This window comes from Oryzias melastigma, linkage group LG9 (assembly GCF_002922805.2).
Source record: "Oryzias melastigma strain HK-1 linkage group LG9, ASM292280v2, whole genome shotgun sequence".
Classification (NCBI taxonomy): Eukaryota; Metazoa; Chordata; class Actinopteri; order Beloniformes; family Adrianichthyidae; genus Oryzias; species Oryzias melastigma.
The window spans coordinates 28,514,756-28,538,667 of NC_050520.1; the positions used below are offsets into that span (position 1 = coordinate 28,514,756).

Sequence of the window (23,912 nt, forward strand, 5' to 3'; positions counted from 1 at the left end):
AACTTTCATTTGAACAGCACCACAATAAGTACACAATCTTCTAGAAATGAGCACAATATTAGTAATAACCTTTGCAAACCACTTCTTAATCATCAAACTCACAACGTACGGCTTGTAGAAATAAAGACGCTGTCACTTTAGCTCCCAAAACTACTTTATTTTTGCTTCTGATGTGCAGAGAAATCTGAAGAAAGGAAGTTCCTGCCCACATTCTCCATTTGGGTCCTGCTGTCGTCTCTTTTAAATCGTTGGCGCTTGCATCTACATCACGCAGCGCAGTGCAACATGAAGTATAGATTTGTTGTGAATACAAGCGAGACTGATCAACAAATATAAATAATATTCCTCTCTGCGAGAGACACTGACAGCCAAGGAAAGGCTTTGATCAGTGTGACATTCCCCAGACAGGCAGCCCCTCACTCACTCAGTCAATCCTTCAGTTTGCTGGCAAAGCCGCACTCTACATGCATTATTAATCACAAAATTACACTGCAGTCCTCCTCTAATGATGGGGGTTGAAGAGGGGCAAGTCACAATAAAATATGCGATTGTCTGCATAATAGACGACTGGTGAGGTATGAGCTTCTGGTCCGACACACAAATATTGCATTTTGTCCCTTGGATCAGTTTAGATAAATCAGCGGTATTGGTAAAGAATGTGGTCCACAGATCTCTTTCTTTTCTGGACTTAGAAGCCTCAAGCATTGTTGAATTTGGCTTTCATTTGCTCCAAAAAGCGAATAATTTGTCTTTGAGATTTGTTCGCTTTTTGTCCTCTTACCAATACATTTTTAGCTCCAGGAACCTTCAAATGCCACCGGAATAATCACAGCTTCCCTCTATTAACCTCTGAGAGCTCCACCCAATCAGGTGGGAGGTTAAGCAGGATAACCCGAGGCCCAGCGGATGTATTGTTCCCTCATTTATCATCCCTGACCATCAATCTTGTCCTTCCTTAGTCAGCCGGTTGCTATGCCACCTGCAGAAGTGCTGCATCGCTTGAAACCAAAATGAAATGCACATTTGTCAGAGTGATACTGTGAGCTGTGACTGAGTGTCAATAAAATCTCTTATCCCAAGTGATGTAAGGCCTCCTCCAAAACCCAGAGAAGGAGATAACAAATGCAGCCTGGCTTAGCTACACCTTTGATGTTTGTCCTAGAGATCCTCCGTGTTCACAGCCTGTCCTTGAAGTGAACACACCCTGCAATCCTCCAGGAAGGGGAGATATTCCAATCCCTGGGAGGAAAGATGGTTTTTCTGCACTGACGAGGAGATTTTTTTTTTTTTTGATTCTCGATGTCCCCTAAATTTCCAACATTCTCATTTCTATATCAGCATACAAAGGAGATAAAATGCTGATGAAGTCATGCATAACTAATGCAAGAATATGTATTTAACTGAAATGAATATTCTACCAAAGTTAAGCATCCCTTGAAGTATTGGCGAAGTACTCTCCGGCTGATCTTGCGTTGTGTTAAAACTGAAGGGTGAATGAATGCCGTCCTTCAGGAACGTGAGCGAATGGCGTCATTTAATGCCTCCATCAGTGACAGCTTCAAGGAGGACGCGCGGAAAAGTTTGCTGGCCGAGGCAGAATGAGTGCTTCGTTCTTGCTCAGTGACCTTATCTCTCTTCGAGTGTTTATATTTCTCTCACATTACAAAGTGACTAGTAAGGTCAGCCTGAGAAATTGGTTTGTTTGAAGTGCTGAGTAACTGTGGTCTCATTATTATGACCGGGAAACTGACCAAAAGCGTTCGGCCTCTTTTATTTAGTGATCAACCTTCAATTAGTCGAGTTTTTCATGAGCAGTTCCCGAGATGTGAGAGTGAGTCAGAGCCTTTTTTAAAGGCTTAAACTGTTCAAAGTCCCAGAAAGAAAGTTTCAAAGGACTAATAAGTTGGACTGGAAAACTCTTAATTCAACTAATTTGTTACAGTTTGAACCTTTTCCACATAATACTCCACTTTAAGGTTGCTTTCACACATCCGGCGGTTTGTTTTGAATGAAGGGGAATTCCCAAAACTTTTGCATCAAACCACCTAGAAGTCATCCCGTAACAGCCTCATGTTGGAACAGAAATGCCACAAACCAGAACTGAATAGAAATCAGGACTCATGTTACGCATTACAATTTTGAGACAGTAACAATGTAATGTAAGGAATTACCATATTTTATGGACTATAAGTCGCTACTTTTTTCCTCGGTTTTGAATCATGCGGCCTATTTTCCTTCCACCACTAGGGGCGCTCTAACCGGAATTAGAATAAAAAATAAGACTGTTAAAAAATCAATACAAAGAAGAATAGCCAACACTGCTTTATCTTTAACAGATAGAACACGCACAACAAATGACTAAGTGGTAATTATTTTCGAATTCTCGTCCCTTCATCATGGAAACCACATGAAGACGTTCGTATGATGCAAGTTTTAAGTTGAAGGTGCTGCTGCACGAAAACTTAGCATCAATTAATCTATGGTGAGACGTTGAAGGTTCATACATTTACATTTAGAGTACAAAAATGTTCTGTACATGCAGTAAATATCTAGTTTTTCAACATAGACATCTGCGGTTTATGGTCCGGTGCGGCTTGTATAACTTTCTTTTTATATTTTATTTGAAAATTGAGTGGATGCAGCTTATAGACAGCTGCGCATTATAGTCCAGAAAATACGTTTTTTGTGTGTGTTTTAAGCTTTTGCCACCTGTGGTGTTTATGTCTAAAACTATAATGCTCTTTGACGTACCTTAACTCCTCACATGATCAATGTAAATTCACTGATCTGCAAGGAAAGCGACTTTGTAAGGAACACTTAAACACCGTTTTTCACTGAAATGCAACATATTACTAATACAAAATGTTCTATTAGCCGCTTTTCTCCGTGACAGAATAAGCTAAATTCAGGTTGATCACGTAAAGGGTTGAAGCTAACTGCACTCAAATGTAAACACTGTCTGGGGCTAAAGCTCCAATGTAAGTCTTAAAAGTTTTATAAATCTGAAGCCTTTTTAAATATCCTTTTTAAAACATTTTAAGCTAATCCTAAACACTCAATCATGTATTCATATCATTCAAAAGTTTTAATAAAAGTGGCTACGACTCTGAAACCCTGTGGAATTTCTGTTTCCGGCTAATGATTTTCAGCCGTCTTCTTGTCTGTAACCAGCTCCTTTTGCCCCAAGCTGACACACCTAGAATGAATAACTGCAAAACTGTGAACCATACAGCCAGTCAATATGTTTATTTTACTATTCAAATAATTTCTTTATACAAAAAGGCATAAAAGGTTTCCATTCCTGATGGACCCCATCGCTATTACATCATTGAACCTCCATGTTCTTTTTTATGTTCTAACAAAACAGTATTGTTATGTCAGGCATGTCTCTTTAGAGCAATTTACTAAACACTTTTATGTCAGTGAACCCAATTAGATCAGAGGAAAGGTGTCTGTTTGTAATTTCCTTTGAGGCCGAAATGCAAAGGTCACTTCCATGATCAGCTTCAAAAACAAACTGATTATCTGTAAAATAACCAACTAAATGATTTACATCTAAGATCCGAGGCTTTAGATGTCACACAAGCTTTAGCAATTGGCCGGAAATTACCCAGAATTCCCCTGGTGCCAGTTTGATCCCTAATGACTGAGATTGATTCAGTAAGCAACCAAGAAGTTTTAAAATCAACTAAGGTACCAAATAAGTGTACTAAAGAACTTCAGTTGTAAATTCATCAAAGATAGTTTTTTTATATAGAAAATTCTAGAAATGATTTGTTCTGTTAGAGGGAAAATAAAGTTTAAGTAACCAAAAAAAAAAAAAACTGCTCCAAAAACTATGGTCAGTCACTGTTGACTGCATATGAAAACTGGACAGAGTGAATGTGATGTCACCCATCGGGTTTACTTCCGGCTCCAACAAAACAAAGTCAATTCAGTTGCCATGTTTTTGCAACACAGATCCCACCACGTCATCTGCAAGCTGTGATTGGTCCAAGTTGGTCTCTATCTTTGTTTCTATGGGAGCCCCTCTCACCAATCAGGAGTGAGCTTGTTGGGAGTCCACACTGACACTGTCAGTCAAATGACCAACGTGAGACCATCTACTTGTATTGAAGGCATCTGATTGGTCAGATAATAACACAAATAACTTGCAATAAGGGAAAAAATAGTATTAAGAATTTGATTAACAAGAACATGTTAACCAAAAAAAAAGGTATCAGAGCAAGAATAGTTTTTCTGACAAATACAGTGACTGAGTCACTGTATTTGTTTGTTTCTATGGGAATTCTGAGGGTTTTTGGAGCCAGCAGGTACTTCCTGTTTGGGAAGCGAGTGGTTTAGTGGTTCAGTCTAGTTCTCACATATACAGTCAGTGTAAGTGACATTTATATTTTTTGGGTGACGCTTTTAAAGCTTCTTTTGGAGCTTTCCTGTTGCCATCATAAAACCCAGACCTTTTCGTAAACCTGCATTACAAACAGCTCTAACTCTTACAGTATGGGTGTACTGAGCTAAAAGTTGCATTAAGCTACGCAAAAGAGCCAGAGATAAGTCAGTTAATCACACTTTGGTAACTGTGTTCACGGTGATTCTAGAACCTGTTTGTGACATGCTACACATTATCCACATTAGAAGGGTTAGCTGCGTTAGCATATTTACAAAACCTTCAACTCCCACCTTGATTGCAACGCCTAAATAGAACACGTTATGACATTGCTATGCGTTAGCCGTGTTAGCAAATTCACAATGCCTGTAATTCCCAACCTTGTTTTCAACACGTAAAAACTCAGACTGATACCACTAAAACAAACATTACTGTGACTAAATGCTAACTCCCAACCAATTTGGTAACATGTAATAATAAAAGAGTACAGTTTCTCACTGCTACATGTTAGCCACATTAGCATAGTCACAATACCGGTAACTCCTAACCTTGTTTCCAACACATGAAAAAATAGACTGAAAACCAGATTTTTTTTTTTAAATAAAGCTTTTAAAAATTCCTTATAGTGCTGAAAATGCACTTTAACATCATCACCTCTTTGGTATATAATGGCTTAGACACCACATCTGGAAAGCTAACAACTCTGGATGTCACTTAACTTTTCTGTTTTTGGAGCTTATATAGTCTGAAAAAGAGCCACATGCTAGAGAAGCAGAAATGTGAAAAAGCTTTTAAGGACTGAAGTGGTTGCTACATTTGGAATGGCTCCATTTGACTAAATACGACACACTGGTTGAAATTCTTTCCCCATGTGATTTTCCAGTATCAAAACAAAAACAAATTACAGCGATTTTGTTTCTATTTTTAACAAGTTATTTTCTGTTGGATATATCTCCAGAACATTCATGTATAGATTTCAGTGAAGTCCTGTGGAATTGAATTTTATAAACAGAAGGAAAAAATATTTCTAGTTCTGACAGAGGAGATTAAAAGGAGAGCAATACGTGTATTAAAAGAGAACATACTAACTGCTGGTGTCACAAGATGCATACTTTCTTTTTTTAGTAAGCCAGAAGCATCTCTTTACTATAATCTGCAAGAGATAAAGTCAATTTATCATTTTTTCCTTCTCCATTAAACCTGCAGGTTTCCCCAGGTGGACTGAACAAACTCTACAGAGCCACAGGTGTCCTCTGTCAACTCATCTGACACCAAAAATCAAAGGTACACCTGCCTTTTTTCTACATATACCTTTGATCCACTTATCACTCTATTTGTATTTATAGTACCTAATTTTGTAATAAATATTTTTTACTTTTTTTGTCCTTTGACTTTTGCACTTCTATCTTTTTTTGTCTTTCACAATATTCCATTTTCTCCTTCTCTTCAAGACCGCTTCGCATTATCTCTTAAGTAGCTTGCAGGATTCTATTTTTTAAATTCAGGTTCATTCAGAGCTCTTTTCATTCAGGAAATGTTCTTTCAGTTTAATAATTCACGCAGTTAAATCAGATAAGGGGAAATAATTTTAGCTCCCCTCCCAGGTTTTAGTGTCTGCTGTTGCAGAGCAGATGATGATGTTTGTGTCCATCCACACTTTCTCATTCAAAGAGAATCTGTCGTGTACGGCTTTCTTTTTAAAAAACTTTGCTCTTAAAACTTTCTTGAAGTAGGACTTCGTGTTCATCAGAGCTAATTGGAGTGGTGGCTGTCTGATGCTTGTACATGTATTCAGTTCGTTCACTGACTCACTCTGTTGCTGATTCCAAATTGGCCAAACACATTAAAGTATTTTCCCAAAACTCTGTTTATTACATTTAAATTGATCTAACATTCTGATTCGGTATATAATTCTACAACAAAATAAACGTTTGTTTCATTTTATCTGTTTTTTTTTCTGCTGAAGAAAAAAATCATAAAACTGAAAGTAATAGCAGGAATTGATTTATTTTATCTGAAAGAAAAAATCTAAAGTAAAGTCCATGCACAGACCTTATCTGATCAGACATGCCTTAGCACTCTTCCTCTTGCATTATAACTGATGTTAATGTCCTCAGAATTAATAATTTGGAGGAAAACTCAAGGATGGCTACATTGGATTTCCTTTTACCCATAAATTTTTAGTTTCTTTAGAATTCTGGAGCACATTTTAAGTATATGTAAGAAAAAAACACAGACTAAAACGTGAAGAATTTGTTTTAAAAAAACAAACAGTTCTGCCAGAAAAGGCTCCTGGCAAATATCGATTTTTATGTAAATTTAAAGAAAAGTTACCTTGATGCCTCTCGTACGTCATTTCCTCCTGAGAAAAGCCTATGTCATTTCCAATCAAGATGAAACTTGATTGTTGCATAAAAGTTACTTTCAGTCAAAATTTGCCAGGTGTATGAATAATTTAACTCTACTTGAGGCTCAGCTCACTTGAAAGCATTGCATTTTTTCCCAGAAGATGCATTTTTTTATATGATAGATCATTTAACCTAAGAGTACTGACACACAAAAAAGAGCTTGATGCATAAGAAGGAGGGGAAAACTGACTTCCACGTATGGATGCATACAACCGCTCAGATAGAAGCGGGGGCGGAGCAGGTGCTTTTAAGTACCCAATTGTGCGGATGAGAGCCGCTGCCTCGGATGGGGATCAGATGGGTTTAGGATGGGGATTAATCTGAGCCGCTTCTGAAGACAGTGAAAATTGGTGGTATGGAAGGAAGAGGACCTAACCACCCACCTAGTTCCTAATCAGGTGAATGTTTCTAACCAGTAGGCGCACTTCATTTTTTTGTTATCCAACTTCTCTCTCCACTTCTCCTGAGTAAAAAGTAGTACACCAAAAGTTTATTTTATTGAGTAAACTATAGCATGTATACTACAGACCATTTATATGTAGTTCAAACTAAATTGTTACACTTTCAGTTTACAATAAATAGATTGTATATAAAAAGTAAACTTCAAGTACACTGCCTCACTTTTAGTATAGACTAAGTACACGTGTAGTACGCTTAAACTGACTACTTTTTTTCTAGTTTCCTTGTCAAAACTTATAACAACACATTTAGAAACATCCTATACACTTATGCTGATCAACCAACAATTGCTCAAAGATGACTAGATCTAATAGAAATTAGTTGTTCAGATGACATCACAACCCTTAGAATATAGTGCCACCTTTTTCTACAAAATACAGTATTTGTCAAAAATAGTATGGAGGACCCAGAAGAGGGAGACAATAATAATGGCCCTAACAAGCAATCCAACATGTAAAGACAGAACTATGCATGTCTTAAGTCCAAATAAAGGAAAGGTGGGCTGTTATGGCAGATCAAGTAAGATCTATTTGAGCCATTTCTTTATTCTTTCATGATTTACTTATTTACTAAAAACTTCTACATGAAGATTTAATTTTGACATGAGAAGGTTTATTTCAAGAAGTCAAACTGTGTTTTTGGTCATACATTTTGGTATTAAGGAGTGTATGTAAGCTAAATAACAGTATTATGTCATGACCTGATGCTCTGCCAACGTACTCGAGTGAGACAGATTATATTTTTGTTGAGTAAATTTAGTTTCAGAGATTCATTTTTTCAGAGAGCTGTGCTAGTATGTCTTTAAATATATAATGCTTAAGATTTATAAATAATGAAGTATAATACGAAGTCTACAAGAGACCCCCTGAAGCTAGCAGGATCTTTAAAATATGACTCATAAAAAACTCTGGCAACCGTTTCAAGTTCACATAAAAACATGGCGATTTAAATCTTACTTTTGTGAAGAAAAAAGGAGAAAAATAGGATTTAAACATGAAGTTGTGTAGTATCCCTTTTTCTCCAGAGCCTTTCCTTTAACTCACAAAATACCCCACCAGCTGCAAAGTATGATGGGTTTACCACCAAGCCCTCAGGGGAATGTCAGCCTCTTTAACAGATGCATTTGGCTACAATCCACATTTACTGGTTTCAAATGGCAACAAGATGCTAGAATCCAACATCAGCAGACTTCAGTCCCTCTGGATGTGAGCTGACGGTACTCACATGTGCTCAGAACTGGAGGAGCACGTCGGCTGCTGGTCATTCCAGCTCGCTCTGGCTCTTCAGTGCGCTTGCATGTTGATTTAAGCATGACAACATTTTTTGGTAACCTAGAAATTACTTGCTGCTGTGGCATTTGGTTATATAACTAGAGCTCTCGCTACTGGAAGAAGATCAGTTTAACTGCAGGTCAGTTTACTACTGAGAGAGGAATGCTGACTGCAGCTGATGTTATTAAAAGTGAGTCCAACAACAACAGCCAGACTTTTTAGGAAGCCTTTGAAGCGGGTGATTACATTATTCCATCAGCACAAAAAATTACTCGGCTATTTTTAAAGCTGCAAGTTCTACTGAAATGGGTAAATTGTTGAGGAGAAGTTGGCAAAGGAAAAGCATGAACCTCTCATGAAGCTTTGGCCTGTTTTTCTTTTAACCTTCCTTTTATGTTCGCTTTCTGATGCCATGACTTTTGGCAAAGGATCTTAAATCGGCTAGAAATTGCACTGAAACCTTTATTTATCTTTTTTTTTAAATCTTTTAAATATCTTGTTAGGCCTCCTTATCCATGAAAATTATTAGTTTAAAAGTTTTTGGTATGGGCTTTTGTCAGCATACCCCTAAAATTGTAAATATGCTTAAAGAAATTACATTAATAACTACAAGATCGCCCTGTTAAGTTGCATTCACACAGAATGGGATTCGCGTGGTGGAGGCCAGTTTCGATGTTAAGCCATTGGTACGGAGGTGAATTAAGGCGATCTGAAGCCTCGCGGAGCGATTTGACGACAGGCGCGGCACGGCGGTCTGGCAGCACCTCGATTTGAGCAGTGAATTTGCTGCGTGGCGGAAGAGCGGTGGGCAACACGAATTTGTTGCGCGAAAAAAAACGGGAAAGCACCTTCACATTACAATCACTGACAGACTATACAACAGACCTGTTTATGTATTTATTTAGTTTTATTTTATAAACAATAGTAAAATTAATAGATGGGGTCATTAATACACATTAGGACATTTATTTTTATTCTTACAAAACTTGAATTTTATATATATACAGAATATATATATGTATTTATGTTATAGATTCATTATATTTATAACATATATTTATATATATATATATATATATATATATATATATATACGCAGTATATACATAGATATACACACACAGTGTGTGCATATAAATATACATATAAAAATAAGTCAGATTTTCAAGGATAAGCAACAATGAATTTGATTATAGACAGATTCTTTTTGATACTTTTTTGCTTTAAAACTAAAAATAGGAAGGTTAATTAGTGATGTTTACGCCTCAAGAGTTCTCAAATCCAACCAATGTGCTTTTGCAAGATTAATTAAACATTATTTGCTTTTTATTTCATCACTTAGATTAGTTATCAAGCCCTCTGTGCATTCATTTCTTGAGGAGGTCTAGAACTCTATCGCCCTTGGAGTATACTTTGATATGTTTCCTCCACGTGAAGTTGGGGTAGTTGGGGCATGTGTAAATAGGGATGGGGTTAAATGTGCAGACCTGAGTTATGTTTTTATCCCTCTGACCCAGGCCATTAGCAGACATCTGTTGGGCTAAAGCTGTAAAAAACAGGGCTGTCATACTGGGGGAATTCTTCAGATACCCCTCCTTGTGCATTCTGGGCTATTTTAAGTAGCGCCAGAAGGTGGTGTTTAATGATAAGCTTTGGGGCGTAGCTGGCATGCTTGTCATATAATTCCCCTTATGACTCAGGAAGCGATGGCTATGTGGCCCCACCAGGTCTCTGGGGGGTGTGAATCATTAGGGCTTGTCTTCAAGTATGCCCAATCAACATGCGCTACAGCCCTCTATCGCTGACTCTTATCTCAAGTAGTGGATTACTTTCAAAACAGACGAGGATGCTATTTTTGCAAGCTGTGACTGCCATATTTTCCATTTTGAAAGTTTCCAGCTGCTTGTAAACCAACCACATAAGAACAATAAAGGAGTTACAGAGAAATATCTTGAAAAAAACCCTCTATTTCTTCAAATGGATGTCAAGTTTGACTTTGGAAAGCCAGGCTCCATGGCACACACTGCTTGAAGTGAAAGAGTCAGGCAAGATAAATAAATGATCAGCGTGCAACAAACATCAAAGAGGGATTGTGTGCTTCAAAGAGAATAAGAGCTGCATGCTCACCACGTTCTATAGTAAAGAATGAATCCTTTTTATGCAAGCTCACATTTAAAGAGACAGACACTCCTCTCTGGTTCAGTCATGCAACTTATTTTGAATTCCAGTGGTTGCATCTGCATTGATCATCCCGACTGAGGCGTACCGCCCATCCACACTTTTAAACCTTATTGCTGAATACATAAAATATGCGTCTCACAGAAATGGGTTGCAAATGAATTATTTTGAAAGGAAGTCATGCTTGCATTGTCATGAAGTTTATGCACTCCACCAATCCTGTTCTTTGTCAAACTCAATTCAGCAATTACCTAAAGGATGGAATATGGGGATGTTTGTGTTGTGTGTTGTTTTTGCCTTCACAAAAATGTGCTTTAGATTTCATCACCACGACAAATCAAACTGGTTGGGATTCGATTATAATCACAAAAAAACAACTTTTGTGTTAATTGTGAGATTATCACAAAGTTAAAATTATTTTCTTTGATTTGTTTACACTTAAAACAGTAAAATCGTGTACAATAACAATATTTAAAACATAGAAAATAAAATGATGTGATGGAAAACAAACAATTTATTGATCAAGATCCAACATAGACTATGAATCATATCAGAAACCACAAATTATTATATGAATTGAATCATTGTTAAAATGAACCGTTACACTCCTAAAAATTAAGAGAGATAACATAAATACTGAACAAATCTATACCTCATAACCTAGAGATCGTTTTTTTCAAGTCTTTTTTTTACTAAATGCTTTACAGTTTGTCAAATAATTTCCTTCGACAACCTTTTGCCATGATACCAAAAAGAAAATTGGACTTCTCTATATAATAGGATGCATTTCAGCCTTTGATTTTAAAATAATCTTTTTCCTTTTTTTCCTCCCTTTGTTTTTCTATCCTCTCTCCCACAGCTTTCCGTTCTTCTTGTAATTTCCCTCTGCTTCTGTTAGAGTTGGGGATGTCTGTTTGTTAACGCCTCTCCGCCTGCCTCATCTCTTGGTGTGTATTGTTGTGGATTTGTATTCACACCCTCATATGTTACTGTGCTGTCAGCTCCCCTGATATCACGCCGCCATCATTTATGGATATTAGGGAGTATGTGACAGTGATCCGCCGAGTGTGTGTTTGTGTGGGCCCGAGTGTCCGTGTGGGTGGCTGTGGGAAGCCTGCATGTGTTGTAATTTTGCCTGCAACAGTGCTTGTGTGTCAGAATGCATTTTGGCGCCGCGCATGACTGTATCCATAGACAGGGCTGCTTCTCAGACGCTGGCTGTGATTGCTCATGTGGCGAGCTGACATCATTCCTTTCACCCGTATTTGATGTCTGGAGTGGTGGTTTCAGTGAGTCTGCAGTCTGCTCTGTGCTGTCTGTTTCTCTTTGTCTGTGGAGCTGATTCATTTTCATTTTGTTGATGAAATGAAGAGTGTCCTGCGCTGCCTGTGTTGTGTTAATTATAAGAAAGGCTAGAATCTCTGTAAGCAAAGACATAATTGGCACCCAGCTGAGAAACCTCATTAATGTATTAGCTGTGCATGACATGACCGACCTGACATTAGTTGTGTTGTGATTTTTGGTGAGAATAATGTAATTGTGTTTCCCGCTTTCAAACCACAACGAGAGTTAAACTGATACTCTGAACTCAAATTTTCCTGCTCTGGTGTAAAATCAGCTTTTTTGAAGTGATATTTTTGCTCATAAATCAGTGCTTTACCACAGAACGCCGTCAGTGTCCCATCTTAAATGTGCATTCATCTTTGCACCATTCATCCCCCTGTTGGTTTTGCTAATCCAGCCTGTTGGGTCTGGGGTGTCTTTAATGACCTGGTGCACCTCCCTCCCCTCCTTTTCTTCCCTCCCATCCTGAACCTAGACGACCCGTATAGTTTCAGCCACACACTGGACATGGGGGACTACGACGTTCGCTCAGCCGCCAGCATCCTGGCCTCAGTAAAAGAGCAGGAGGCACGCTTTGAGCAGTTGACCCGAGCCCTCGAGGAGGAGCGCCGCAACGTTACCCTGCAGCTCGAGCGCTCCAACCTGCCTCCCAACCCCCCAACCAGCCAACCGCTGGCATGGCAACAAGTGGTGATGCAGGTAATTGATGCCAGCATGCTGGCCAACTCCCATCCTGTGCAGCCACGTCTCTTCGTTCCCGTCTATCTGTCCGTCCTTTTGCTGAAGGTCATTGCTCCTCATCATTACTGGGACTCTGCTAAATTATCATGTGACACTTGCTCCTGTTGTCTTTATGGAATGACATGCTTTTTGGCAAGTCATCTTCTAAAGCTGGCTTTCAGTCTTTCCTTTCCTCTTTAAAGCATCTCTTGCATGTCTGATTTCCTTGAACCCACTGGTCTCTGATATTGTCTTATGGTGGGCTTTTATTGGACGTGGCCTTTAGCTTACCTGCCACAGTCACCTGGAGGACAGACACCAGGTCATCGGTTCATCACAAGTCTGTTCAAAGACAAATGAGAGTAACAGCTATGCAGGCCCGGCTCTCACTCCTGGTCAATTTAGAGTTCCCAGCTGAGATTTTATGCTGTTGGAGTGTGAACTCAAGCCAGAGAAAAACCGCTCAACCACACAGGGAGCATGAAAAGTTACCTAATGCCTTAGTCACTGGGACCCGTATGGGTCAAACCCTGTGGGTTTTTGGGTTGTCCGGGCCTGTAGACGGTTGTAGACAGAAGGGTCTGCATCTTAGGTGTGTTGCAGTTCCCTTGAGGCTCATTTTGTCGTGCATGTGGTAAATGTATTATAAAGTATTTGTAAAGATAATGTAAATTACACATTCTTATGACGTACCGGCGATGCTGTTGTACGGTACCTTTACACTCCAGTAATTAGTTTGGTGTGGTGGCTCCTTAGTGATCGCACATAAATGCTCCACACACGGGGTGTGCAGATAATCCACAAGTGCCCGCAAGATGTCTGTAGGATGCCGACACAAACTACACTCTGATTGTCTAATTTTCTCAATTCTAACGCGCAAGGGACTGGCCCAATAGGCATGAGATGAGCGCACAGTTATAATGTGAAAAGCACTAATGGGACCCCTGCAGAGTGTGCGAGGTTCAGAGCAGCGCTTCCACATGAACCAGGCATTACTTACCAGTTCGTGTTGCTTAAGTATTTGCCAAGTGGGGCCAGGTCTGGGTCTCCCTGAGCCGGTCCCCAGCCCGGGTAAAAAACAAGGTTTGTATCAGGAAGGGTATCTGGTGTAAAACTCTCTGCCAAAACAAATGTGCAGATCAGTGAAAGCTAGTTCGCCGTGGCCACCCCTGAGGGGATATGCCGAAAGGCGAATAACGTGTTGTACAGGTGTTCACTACAACCTGTTACCTGAAGTAGAAAAAAAAAATGTGCATTTTGCCCTACAGGTTCATCGTGTGGTCTACGACGACTTTGATATTTTTGTCATATTTTAAAATCTTCAGATTTGCGCGTTTTTTTCTCGTACCCGCCCATAGGGGCAATTATGACAAAGGCATTTTCAGATCTGTTTAGTTGAATCTTATGCCAGCATGAGACTGACAACAATCAATGTTGTACTGTAAAGTGATCCTGATAAAATATTCTAATAAGTATCTCATTTATAACAGATCTATTTTAGGGTCAGTTCTTTTTGTTATACTTCAAAAGAGCAACATAAACAGGTCAAGATATAAATGGGCCAACAATTACAATTTTCATCCAGACACCCAGTCAGTTGGTTGAATAATTAAAACAGATCATCAATTAGTCATTTGTGGTTGAAATTCACAGCACAGAGGCCAGAGTCGATGAGGCCTGTCACTATTTAAAGTGGAGACATGGAAAAAAAAAACATCAAATTAAACTGTGTGTCTAATGAGTGTGATAAACCAATGATATAGATATCTCTGTGATAGAGTGTATTATCTTCTGAACACACTGGGTTGAAGCGCCATTGGACAGCCATCCCTTTTATACATCATCATCCTAATCATTGCCTTAATAAAAGCGGAGCAGCACTTAATGTTGCATCGATGGTTTGATGATTATAAAGAATTCAGATCTCCAGTCCTCTTAGAGAAACACATGAAAGGATTCAGAGGAAGAAAAAGGGATGTTTATGGTTTGCCGCACTCCAAGGGGAAAATCGGAACAATGTTGTCAGGCAATCTGTCGGCTAGCACGATGAAATCCTTTGTGCACATTCAGTGACCTGGACCAGGGATCCGTCCTCACGAGTGATCACTCACATGCTAAGATGATACCCTTTCTCCACGTTGTGTCTTGTTTGTCTGGAAATTGATTTTAGCCTGAGGGAAGGTTATCGCCAAGACTGTGAAAGGTCAAATGGTGGTTATTCGTGTGCAAAGACAGGCAGAGAGCGCTCAGTAAAACATGGAGAAGGTGACCTTGTTTTGCATACAACACACACAGTTGATTTATCTGTCCACAGCTGCTGTCCAGAACATGTATGCATCTTAAGGTACGCAGCATACATTTCATTGCTTTGTTTTCATTGTTATTCTGGTCATGTTCCCTCACTGGCCCCTTTATGAGGAACACTGGTCCTAATTTGTAATCAGCCAATCACATGTCAGCAACTCAATACTTTTAGGCATATAGACATACATGTAGACAGCTCAAACTGAGCATCAGAATAAAGAAGAAAGATGACTGAAGTGATGTTGAGCATGGCATGGTTGATGGTGCCAGACGGGCTGGTCTGAGTATTTCAGAAACTGCTGATCTAGTGGGATTTCACCTGCAGCCCTCTATAGCAGAGAATGGTCAGAAAAAGAGTAAATATCCAGACAGTTCTGTGGACGAAAATGTCTTGTTGATACCAGAGGTCATGGGAGAATGGCCAAACTGGTTCCAGCTGATAGAAAGACAACAGGAACACACTGGTTACATCCGAGGCCTGCAGAAGATCGTCTCTGAACGCACAACATGTCCAATTTTGAGGCAGATGGGCTACAGCAACAGCAGAACACACCAGGTACCACTCCTGTCAGCTAAGAACAAGAAATGAAGGCTACAATTCACGTAGGATCACTTAAATTGCACATTAGAAGATTGGAAAAATGTCATCTGATCTGATGAGTCTCCATTTCTGCTGCAACAGTCAGATAATAGGGTCAGAATTTAGCATCAACAACATGAAAGCATGGATCCATCCTGCCTTCTATCAACGGTTCAGGCTGGTGATGGTGGTGTAATGGTGTGGGGGATATTTTCTTGGCACATTTTGGGCTCCTTAGTACCATTTGAGCATTGTTCCAACACCACACTCTACCTAAGTATTGTTGCTGACTATGTCCATCCCTCCATGACCACAGTGTACCATCTTCTGATGCTACTCCTAGTATGATAAGGCTCCATGTCATAAAGCTGGAATCATCTCAGACTGGTTCTCAAACGACCTCCACAGTCACCAGATCTTAACCCAATAGTTCACCTTTGGGATGTGGTGGAGCAAGAGATCAGCATCATGGATGTTCAGTCGACAAATCTGCAGCAACTGTGTGATGCTATCATGTCAATATGGACCAAACTCTCTGAGGAATGTTTCCTTGATGAATCTATGCCACCAAGGATTAAGGCAGTTCTGAAGGCAATGTGTATATAATGAAGTGGAATAAGGATTTCTGGTGAGTCATCTTACAAATATTGTGTAAAGTTCTCAAAGTTTTGGGGATCAAGAGGAACCCAAGAATAGATGTCCCGGCAGTGGCACCTCTGTACCCTCCACCCTCCTTTATCACTACATCCCACAGCCTCTAAAGCCTTTCTGGGCACAAAGAGTACAAAAGACTGAGGGTGCTGTAGCATTAGACCATCTATCCTACTGGCAGGACCCAGGAGCCCCTGTACCCTCGTAAATCACCTGCTTAACAACAAGGCCGCGTTTACCCCCCCATGTCTTTTCTCCATCGCCTCCTGTCTTTTTCCGTTGCTGTGGCATCAAGAAGCTCGTTGCCTTCCATAAACCCCCTAATCACCTTGTTGTGAAAGTGTCCTTTTTGTATACCCCACTGTTCCCAGATCCTACAAGCCTTTCCTCTCGTTACTGGGGAACCTCTAAAAAAGCGATCTTAATTTTTTTTTTACAAATTTGCTGCTTGTTTTCCTGTTTTTGTTCCAAATGTTTCAAAGGTTTCTTCATTTTTCTCTCAACAACACTATTTTACTCATACAGTATTTTTAAGTAAACTGCAAAGAAGGGTCAGAAAGTTCTCAACTGTTATTTTTTTCAGCATTCTCTTATAAATAGGGTCAACAAATAAAAACCTTTTTAAAAAATTACAGTAGATAATCTTAAAAACAAATGTGGAATGTTTAATGTTGGCTGGACATTCTCAGCTTTTATTTATAAAACTGCAACAACTAAAATTGAAAAGTGAAAATATGCTTTAGGAGAGAGTCATTAAAAATTAACTTAGATTCCAGGTCAAGATAGGTGTTCTTATAATTGGTATTTCAAACATTAATAAAACATGCTTAAAAAACAAATTTTTACAAGAAGGTGGAAAACATTTTAATTGATACAGGTCTGAGAACGTTATGTCATTTTGCATGTATATTAATAGATTTGAAGGAAACAAGATACAAATTTGCCAACTGGATGCATGAGTGTAACTTCATTTTATGTTACCCATTGTAAATTCTACTGCATTGGATTCCATTTTGACCCTTAATTGAACTGTAGAGGAAATGCCCATATTTGGAGAAGCATCTGATATGTAAAACCTCCTGCTGCTGCTGCATGCAGCATATGAGCAGAGATTGCTCAGGACGCTCTCCAAATCTGATTTCATGAGTTCATGAAAGGGCCAGAGTCAAGAAAGTTTGTCTTTGCACACCAAGTTATTTCATTTGTTTTTTTTTTCTTCATACTTTGAAAGTGGGATGGAAAGGTAAAGTCAACATTGTGAAAAAAGTGACTTTTTATGCTTCCCCTAGTCCAAAATGTTGTCTTTAATATCAAATGGACTTAATGCCTGTCTGGATGCAGGTTTTGTTCACAATCCATTAGACGATTGTCTTGATTAAAAGCTCAAACATGTGTCTCTTCTCTGCCACATAATGCATTTTTGTCTATCCAGGTTAACAAAACAAGCTTGTGTGGGCTTGCTGACATGCAGCAATGAAAATAGTGTTTTTCTTAATATGCTCTGGAGCTATTTTTTGATGAATGAAGACACATACATAAAGAAAATTAAACTTGAAATTGCATTTTTGAGTACTTCTTTACTCAAATCAGTGTAAATCATTGTCAGACAAAACATGATGTTTGAAAAAGATACAGAAAATGCACTAGATGGGCCACAAGGTCTGCTCTGCTCCATTCTGATGCATCCACTTGCAGACAAATAGATCCATGTACGTCTTTGTATTCCTCATCCAAGTTTCCATCTAGACTGTATGGCTGGGTAGGTCCCATATTGCTAGAAATTTTTGTTCCACCGGTCATGTTAGGTTGGGAGTGTGATGGGCTGTAAGCTAGCAAGAGAGCTAGCTAGGTTGCTAGCTAGTCCTGCCAACAATTTAGAGAAAGGACTAATTTTTTTTTAATTTTGGCTAAAACACACACACACGCAAATGATTATAAATGACCACTGGGAACGCCAGATTTAAAGATGATCAGAGTGAGACTTTAAGGCTAACAGTCCACAAAGAGATAGAATTTAATATTGTTTTTCAAAGAAAACCACAGTAAACAGATGTTTCAGTTTGGCAGATTACCTCAGAAACTGAGGTGGACCACATGTGTTCATAATATCGCTCTTCTTCCTTTTCACAAACCCCCTCGTGCCACTCAAGGAATGTGACCTCGCCCCTTTCAGTGTCCAGCAGAACGACTAAAAACAGCTTTGAGCTGGAGCACCTTCAGAACAAATGAAAGCAAGTCTTTGTGTTTGGTGGTAAAAATCAAAGCCTCGACTCCATTATCTTTATGAGTCTAACATACCTGTTTGGCGTTTTTACTGCATGACATACAAGCACATAAAAGGTGATCGAATGAGAAACAGGAGTGTTTCTGGGTCTTGTTGTAAAAAGCTTATATTCATAAATTCACAGCTCTTTCAAGTTATTGTTCCAGGTACTGATGCGGAGAGTTTGTAGTCTTGATTGTCACTTCAGTAGCAAGTATTATAAATTATAAATGCTCATCTGATTTGGCTTCTACAGCATTCATTTTAGAAGTATTGTACAAGTATTCCCAAGGATCTTTTAATTACGATTATGTTGTTTTTATTTTTTTTGCAAAATCAGTTTTCTATTACATACTTTCTGCAGAGCAGCAGGAGTAAATCAGAAACTTCCCTCAGAGTAACCCATCATGCATTTGTTTACACTCTCTCTGACTAGCTTACAGCCCCTCACAACCTAAATCAAACATTAGCGGTGCAATAAAAATGGCAAACAATGTTGGAATAATCCAGCCGTACAGTTCTTAGCTAGATGTCAGCTCAGACGAGGAAAACAAAGACGTACATGGATCTACTCATCTGCAAGTGGATGCATCAGAATGGAGCAGAGCATTGAGCTTGTGGCTCCCCTATTGTAGTTTGTACGCAAGAGCTACACACTTATAGTGTGAATTCTTCGCAGTATTCTCAATTTAGTAATTCTCCTGCTTGTTTCCGTAAGTTTTTCGGTACACTTTCAGCGATTTCAGCAATTGCTGGACTGGTTTTAGACATTACTGCTTGTATTTTTGGTATTTATGAACTTGATAGATTTTTAAATATATAGCAAAAATATGCCCCTTAGGAATTGAATGACAAATTGCTAAAATTCTTCAGAAACTTTGTGCACTTTGAAACGTGTGAACTTTCAGATAGTATACTTTCAGATAGATACGCCATTCAGACTTTAAATTGTTCACCAACTACTGGGTTTTTAGGGTAATTTGGAATTTAGCTTTTATTTTAGCAACATGCTGTTTTTGGCTAATACAGACATTTTTCTAATTTTTTTTAGGCACATTTTTATTTTAGCTAATATTTTTGGCATTATGCTCGCTGTTTTCTCCAAATTAGAGTTTTTTTAAAGTTCTTTAGGCATATTTGGAGTCTAATTAATATTTGAGCAATATTGTAGCTTATCATGATTAGACTTTTTCCCAGTTTTTTTTTTTTTTTTTTTTTTTTTTTGGCAAATCATGAGTTTAGCCAATATTTTCCCATTATGCTAGCTGTTTTGGGAAAATTAGACATTTTTTTTCAGTTTTTGACTAATTTAGCATTTAGCTAATGTTTTGGCTAACTATCCGCTTGAGTATTTTTAGCTAACCATGAAGCATTTTCAGCTAATAACGTTTGCATCTTCAGCTGCCACATTCAGCTTACAGCATTCACACTTGCATTGTCACAGGTAATGCTATACATCTTGTTCCAACTGCATTTTTAGTCTGCTCCCGATTTACATGGCTTTGAACAAAGAAATTATTAGTAATGCAGTTTTAATCTAGTGTCAGGGTGACAGAGCCTTTGCAGCAGTGGCTCCGTCCCACTGGTAAAGGCAAAAACACTTTTTTAAAAAAAAGGCTTTTTCTTAATTCTGTTTTTATATTCCATGTTTTACTTTATGTTCAATTCTGTGTTTTACTGTGAAGCACTTTGATTTTTATCTTGAAAGGGGTTATATAAAAGAAGATTATTAAAGATCATTAATTTGAATTGTGTGAATACTTTACAGCGTTCGCACAATAGTGATTCTTTTGCTCCTTTTCACGCTTTCAACGATTTCAAGAATCTTGGGATCAAAATGTTCAGGTCGTTCAGGACATTACATTAAAATTTTATAATTTTTGAAATATTAAGGAAAATGTGCCCCACGGGAAATGAATGAGAAATTCTTCAAAAACCTTGTGCACTTTGAAACTTATGAACTTCTTCATACTTTCAGCTAGAGACACTCTTCAAACTTTAAAATGTTTAGCAAAGATTGAGCAATTTACGTTGCATTCAACTTTATAATATACCTTATGGTTTTTATGCAAATAAAGTTCAAGTTTTATGCAAGTTTTAGGACAATTTTCAATGTCACTTAATGGACAGAATGTTCTGGATCTAGAGTGGAGCTGCTTGATTTTGTAAGATGACATTTTTCCAGACAAACTACCATTACTCGAATACAGTTTGTCACAGAGTCACTATTTTTTCAGCAAAACGTAGGAAAATGCCTCTGGGTTCATAAAAGGTGACCCTCAAACCTGTGGGGGAAACACATTTGCCCCTAAAGTTAACTTGGTTCTCATATTTATAATAAATCTGCTCACACCAAATCATGAATATTTTAGTTCCAAACTAAAGGTTTTAGCAAAATTAGCATGTTTTGTGGATTTTTTGTGTGCAAATTTCCTAAATATTTTTTAAAATGTCAGTGGTCTACTACAGTTCTTTAACAAAAACATGCTAAAAAAAACCCAAAACACACATTTTCATTGGGGTCTTTAAAGCAGCAATACTTTCACATTCCTACAGATTCCAGCCATGAAGTCAGAACTATCTATAGGTATTTTGCTCTGAGTTACTGATAAGATGAAGCTTGGCATGGCCTGAGGCTCATGAACGCCGCAGATCTGGGCAGACTGACAACATAGTGTAGATTTGGCAAGCCTTTGCTGCTTTGTGTTGCAATATTGCTTTCATTCTCTTCGTTTAAGAATCACATTTTGTCTAAAGTTGAAGCCAGGATGAAAACATGTCTTTATTTATTGATGAACTGAATAGGGTAAAAAGTTAAGAAAACTTGCCCCACCCCCAATTTGTAAAAATAAATAAAATAAATAAATAAAGTAGTCTTTTTAGGATGGCAACTAAAAAAACTCACTTGTTATAAAGAGTAGCAAAGGTTGACATGAAAAAATAAGTTATTCTTTACATTCTGACTATTTTTAATTGGTAGTCTGGACTTTTCTTTAAATGAAATTCTTAACTGAAACAGCCAAAAGTAACAAATACTTTTAGTTTTTTCCCCAAATTGTCCGACCAGGTTTGGGAACCCATCTCCAACTTTATCATCTACACCGCCATAAAAATTGAATTTGGCAGAAAAGAGAGCATTAATGAACAAGACAAGAACATGGCTTTTAAAATGACATCAACAGAGCTGCAATGATGGAAATCTGCCTCCAGTCTGCCACGTACTCTTCAGTTCGTCTTCAGTCTGGCAGAGGAGGCCTGAGTATGCCGGATGGTTCATTATCACACAGGAGAGAGGCTTGAGAGTTCTTTTTACTGATGTTTAATGTGGTATTCTTTTTCTTCAGGCTTTACACCGCATCAACACCGTAGAACTAGCAGACAAAAGGCAATTCTTAAATACAAAATATGGATTACACAAATGATTTACATAAAAAATAATACACATACATACCACTTTGGCCTGCTAATGAACTAACCGGTGGATGAAAAACAAACAAAAAAATTCTTCTTTATTCTTCTCTTTTAGCTTTCTGTCGGGCCGACTTTGCATGCGCTTGCTAGACAGGCTTCTCTGATGCGAAAACCCGGAAGTACTTCTAGCGACCTTTGGCCGAACTCAAATAATCTAAACACTTAAAAACTCTTCAAAAATAAATATTACTGTTCTGACAGCTCCATAAATGTCTTTTAAATGCTAGAAAAATAAATATATAAACGTACAAAATAAACGAAAATAATTATTAGCGTTTCTAGCACACAAGCGCCCTCTGCTGATGAAATAGTGTACTGCACTTATCAACCGTTACACTGAGAATCAGCCGACTGCCTTCATCCGTTAAAAAGGTTGATTTAATCACAGAGATAAAATGTGTGTAAAACTTCAAATCAAGGTTAAAAGTGTGATGGATTAAAAAGCAAAAACTTGCTGAATGTCAGAACCTCCCAGTGTCCACAACTAAAAGAAGAAAGAAAAACAAATTCTTTTTATAGTTGGGCTGCAAATCTTGCTGTCCTGCTACAGCGCTGTCATAAGAAAATACAACCGTTTCACCTTAAATGACAGCGATCAAACAGAGCTTTAAATAAATTAAGCCAAAATTGCATTATACCTAGACAAAAGTCCTCACTATGTCCACCACAAAGCATTTTAAAGTGAAAACTAAACCATGATCATATTTGTCATAGGATTAGTGTTTTGGGGGCAGATAGTAACATCACAGGTGATTGTTTATTTGACTTTCCCACAGATTGAGTTTAAAGCATATCTTGTGGTTCTCTGCAGTCCAACAGTGTCTAGTTGCTGTTCAGAGTTCTTGAAGTATAAAATTGCATTCACATTTATATCTTTTTTTTAATTAAATTCTGCACCAAATTTGTTATTTCATAATAATTGATATTAGATAATAAAAGACATAATGATAGTATGTTGTTTTTTTATTCTTTGCTATCTTGCATTTTTATCCATCTGAATCTGACTCAGCAGCAGGAATATCTTTTTTGATACAGGTCTATTTTATTTTGAAAGGAACTTGTAAAAGTAAACTAAGAGTGTAGTAAGACTGCACACATTTGGTTCACTTAAAGTAAACCAGAGTTTTTTTCCCCATAATCCAGAACAAATTTTCAGTCAGAATATACCTAAGTGGACCGTGGACCAGTGGACCCTGGTCTAGGACCAGGAACTGCTCTTGGATCTTTTGAGGTGGTCTCGGTTAGTTTCCAGTGCGACTTCGCAGTTCACTTCGAGTTTCCTCAGCCTGAATAGGCATCCTTTGCCTCACCTTTGTAACTCCTGGCCAATGACTGAAGAGATCTGTAGTCATGTGGTTTTGTTTACAAGTTTTGGCTTGAAACAGTCATTTCTAGTTGACGGCAATCTGAACACCAAACGTAAGGCTAAGGACTCGATTTAGACCAAATTAAGTGGACTTGAACAGACTTTTCTAGTCTGAAATCATCCTAAGTCAGGGGTGTCAAACTTAATCGTACTAAAGGAAAGAATCCAAAACACACCTTAGGTTGCAGGACGAACACCCTAATTGAACACACTAAAACTAAATTTTTAAAAATTTCAAAAATGTAACCTTTTAACATAAATATGAATAAAAACAGGCAAGAGTATTATTCCAGAATTAATTAACTTAAACCTTAAATAATTTTCTATGTTTTACTCTTAATAAAAATATATTTTGTCAAAATCATACAAGTTAGAAATAAGTGCAAGATAATGTTAGGCCATTAATAACAATAATATAATATGATCTGGAGGGCCGGATATAGGTACCGGTACCTGTAGGGCCCGATCCGGCTCCCGGGCCTTGGCTTTGACACACTGAGTTAGCATTGT

General features: G+C 38.1%; 1 protein-coding gene across 9 annotated transcripts in view; it reads left to right on the plus strand.

Moving 5' to 3' along the window:
* arvcfb (ARVCF delta catenin family member b) overlaps positions 1-23,912 on the plus strand; it is a 257,678-nt gene that overhangs the window by 106,425 nt on the left and 127,341 nt on the right. For 6 of the 9 annotated variants that reach the window (XM_024275037.2, XM_024275042.2, XM_024275027.2 and 3 more), the window contains exons 3-5: positions 5,594-5,671; positions 11,563-11,650; positions 12,523-12,746. In XM_024275037.2, coding sequence (XP_024130805.1) covers positions 12,555-12,746 — 192 coding nt within the window. In that variant the 5' untranslated portion in view covers positions 5,594-5,671; positions 11,563-11,650; positions 12,523-12,554. Of the gene's footprint in view, positions 1-5,593; positions 5,672-11,562; positions 11,651-12,522; positions 12,747-23,912 lie in introns of those variants that run through there. The other 3 variants (XM_024275030.2, XM_024275040.2, XM_024275033.2) reach the window with 3 other exon arrangements.